The sequence below is a fragment of the Parasteatoda tepidariorum genome, chromosome 5 (genome assembly GCF_043381705.1).
Source record: "Parasteatoda tepidariorum isolate YZ-2023 chromosome 5, CAS_Ptep_4.0, whole genome shotgun sequence".
Taxonomy (NCBI): domain Eukaryota; kingdom Metazoa; phylum Arthropoda; class Arachnida; order Araneae; family Theridiidae; genus Parasteatoda; species Parasteatoda tepidariorum.
This window is the reverse complement of record NC_092208.1, coordinates 60,725,242-60,729,131: the sequence shown is the minus strand read 5'-3', so window position 1 is coordinate 60,729,131 and position 3,890 is coordinate 60,725,242. Positions and strand designations below refer to the sequence as shown.

General features: G+C 24.9%; 1 protein-coding gene across 2 annotated transcripts in view; it reads right to left on the bottom strand.

The window, feature by feature from the left end:
- Positions 1 to 3,890, bottom strand: part of LOC107446839 (cell division cycle protein 16) — a 29,732-nt gene that overhangs the window by 11,955 nt on the left and 13,887 nt on the right. The window contains exons 10-11 of one of the 2 annotated variants that reach the window (XM_043053792.2): positions 3,089 to 3,138; positions 1,847 to 1,917 (exon numbers count right to left, since the gene is read on the bottom strand). The exons of the other annotated variant lie outside the window; for it this stretch is intronic. Coding sequence (XP_042909726.1) covers positions 1,847 to 1,917; positions 3,089 to 3,138 — 121 coding nt within the window. The remainder of the gene's footprint in view (positions 1 to 1,846; positions 1,918 to 3,088; positions 3,139 to 3,890) is intronic. 2 annotated transcript variants of the gene reach the window in all.

Sequence of the window (3,890 nt, the reverse complement as noted above, 5' to 3'; positions counted from 1 at the left end):
AAAAAAAAAAAAAAAAAAAAAAAAAAAAAAAAAAAAAAAAAAAAAAAAAAAAAAAAAAAAAAAAAAAAAAAAATACATCTGTAATATACTCAGTCACTCTTTTTCTCAGTCAGACTCTTTTTGATGTGTTCAGTGTTTAAAAATGTAAAGATAGTGAGTACAAAATTCGTCGTTTAGTTGTTACATTTTATTTGAACATTAAAAAGATGAATTTTTTAGCTGCATTCATTTTTTTAAACATGTGTGTTTTGAACTGTGTCTAGCATAAAAAGCTCAATGAAGATATATGTATAAAATATATGCATGGTATTGTTTGATACGTTTAATGCAGTATAATGTTTTATAAAAAGTAGGTGGAAAAATAAAAGTTTATTTCTTTAAATGTGATCATGCTTTTGTCAGTACAGTTATAGTTGGCCATTGCAGTTAGAATTAAAGCTTTTGAAAGTTGTAAAACAAGACAAATTTATTAGAAGGAAGTAAAAATAACTAGAAATTTTTATAAGTATAAACAAACTTAATCAGCTTTATTTTACACTAAAAAAATTGCACTTAGCACGTTTCATTGGGACAAAAAACGTTACTAATTGAGGGGAGAAAAACAACTTTTGTAAAACTTACTACAAATGTTTTTTTAAAAAATTACATTTTTTTTTAAAATTTGGAAAGTTTGCTTGTTTAAAATCTAAGTTTAAATATTTTTTAAAGCAATAAATGCACTATTAAGTTAGTTAATCGTAAAGTATCTATATTTAAATAAGATGCAATTAGCAATATTAATAAAATTGCTTATTTTGAGGCTTTTTACCCAATAAAATTTGTGCGAGATCATTTAAATCAAGTCAAATCAGTCTTTTAAATATGTTCTAAAAAAGAAATAGATTTTAAGCTATAAATTATTTTATTGTCTTCAATTTTACATTATATTCAAGATAATTTACAATGTAATGATGAGTTTCTTTTTGCATACTTTCAGCCTAGAAACTATTTAAGAATATATATCTATATTAATAACAAAATTTTTTATAGAACTAATAAAAAATTAAACAAATTATTTGATTCCAAATCATAAAAGTTAATGCAAAATTAAAATTTGTTCAAAAAAATAGAGCTGAAAGTTGTTATAACTAGCTTGACCAACCGAATAAGAAATCTCATAATTTGTTGTCAATAGAAAAAAAAAGCAATATTTAGCACTGAAGAAATATCCTTTTTTTAGTAATTCACAAGTCTAGATAATTAATTTAGCTCTAAAAATTATAGAATGATTAAATTTACAAGCTTATTAATATAGCAATTAATAAACAGGACAAAGACTAACACAGCACTGCAAAATATGACTTGAAAAATCATAACAATTTTTGAGTTTTTGAATGGCCAGACTTCGAATTTTATTTTGAACATTAAAGCTATTAAATAGTTATGATTTCTTCTGTATTGCTTTTAATTACAGTCAAATTAAATATTAGGAAATAAAAACTTAGCAGGAAAAAGAATTTGTTCGAATTCAAGAATTCATTTAGAATGAATTCATTTCAAATGAATTCTTTTAATGAATAAGGGAATTTAATTTTTTTATTATTCATTACCTAGAAAGAGTAAAAAAATAATCAATTAAAGACAGATTAATTAGGGAATAAAGAAATTTATCTATAAAGCAATGAATGGTTTAAGTCAAAATTCACATTGCATGCAAGAAAAGTATTAAAGAAATGTACATAAGGGGTCGAAGTATGAATAAATGAGATTTCATGAGGTTATTGTAATTACTTGTATAAACTATAAAAATTGGATTATTATTTAATTTGAAAAACACATTTAATCAACCTACAATTGTTCAACATACCTTAAATATCGTCGAGCAGCATCTGTTTTAGATATTTGAAAATAATAACATCCTACTGCATACCAAGCAACCTTAAAAATTACAAATGATATAGGAATAAAAAATTAAATTAATTATAAATAATAAAAGGTAAGTAGGAAATTATTAAAATAATTATTGGGTAGAATTTTTAAAAATAACTATTGGGCTGTACTATATACAAGAATAAAAAGCAAATAATTTTCTTTCACTTATGAACATGTTCCTGCTGATTTCCCATCAGGATGATATTTTAATGCTGCTTTTCAAAGCTTTGTCGTCAAAGGAAAAGATTTTTAAAAAAAACATAGTATAGGAGCCTTACACTTAAAGCAATGTGATGATTTTAAACTATATTTATAATATTGCTGTGAAGAATTATCTGGGCTTTAGAAAAGACAAATAACTGAAATTTTTTAAACATTATTAAACATTTTTAAAAATTGCCAATATGGCGACATTTTTCCACCTAGATGAAAATTATCAAAATCACTGCCTTATTCTCAATTTCTTGTAAATTTTTATGAGCCTAAATAATACAACATTGGAGTAAGTTTTTAAACAGGCCACAAACAGTTAAATTTTTTCCTAAACTATTGCTTTTCTCCAGATTGACATTTTATCTATATTGACACCTTAGATAGGCTAAACTTGACTAACAGTCATGAGTAACAATTGCAAACTCACAGCAGTTATAAAAATAGCATATTATTCACAAAAAAGCATATTTTCAAATCACGAAGGAACTTTCGAAAAACAGCCTTAACGTGCTGGGTGAGATCAATGGCGAACTTTCGCGATGGTTTTTACATTTGATAATATTTAGTGAATAATGCAACTAGAAAATTACATTTAATGAATCAAATAAAGAAGGATTGACAAATAGGAGAACTAGGGTTTTGGGTAACTTTAACCCCAGATAGCTAAACATGTTTTTCTTTATCCATTTTTGGGAATTCCAAATGTTTTAAATAACACTTTTACCGATTCAAAGATTGCAAATTTTTACTATATTTATTTACACTAATCTATATTTTAATAAAAATGAAAGAGCATACATAGTAAAAAAAAAAAAAAACGTGTTTTAAATTGTGAATCGAAAGATCAGTTATACACTGATTTTAGCTTAGTTATCAAGAGTTAATATACACAGATAGATAAATAAAAAGTATTATAATGAACAGTAATATTTAAGATGAGCAATAAAAATATATGAATACTTACAGCACTTTCAGGGTAAAGATCTACCAGTTTATGTGCCAGATAAAAGAGAGCTGAAAACACACATATTTTTACTTATGTAAGTTTGAATACTGATGTAAAAAATTTTACAATAGCAAAGGTATCCACATAAGCCAATAAATTGACCTATATCCTTCATTTTCATAAAATGGTAAATCTCAAGCTCTTTGATAAAAAATGTCAATTAAGCAAGTCAGTTATGAATGTTTATCATATTTATCAACAATTCTTCTTAAGAACTACACTGCACACAGATTTTTTAAGAAATTTACTAATTAATAAAATTTTAACATTCAACAAAAAAAGAAGGAAAAAAACTATTGGTTATTTTTTAAATATTGTCCCTAAAAGTCTAAAAATAACTGCCTCCAGCACAGTTTTTTTTAAGCACATCTATATAGTGTTGCCATAATTATAAAATTGATAAAAATACTGAACCAGACTTTATTGAAGGCAGATCAACAGGGCCGGATTAAGCGCAAGCGAAGTCCTAGGCCACTCAAATTTTTGGGGCCATTAGATAAATTAGTGTTAAAGTCAATGTGTATCTGCTAGTAATAAATAGAAATGATTTCAATACTTTGCATATAAAATATATAATCAAAGTTTTGAACATTTAATTCATAGTATAAAAAAAAGGCAAGCTTTAGATTATATTTCTTATTACGTAGATGCCATGGGTTTTATAAATTTATAATAGTGGTATGAAATTGACATTGTAGGAGTTTAGATTTTTTATCGTTTAGTGACCTGAACACGAAGAGATGCAAAAAAAAAAAAAAAA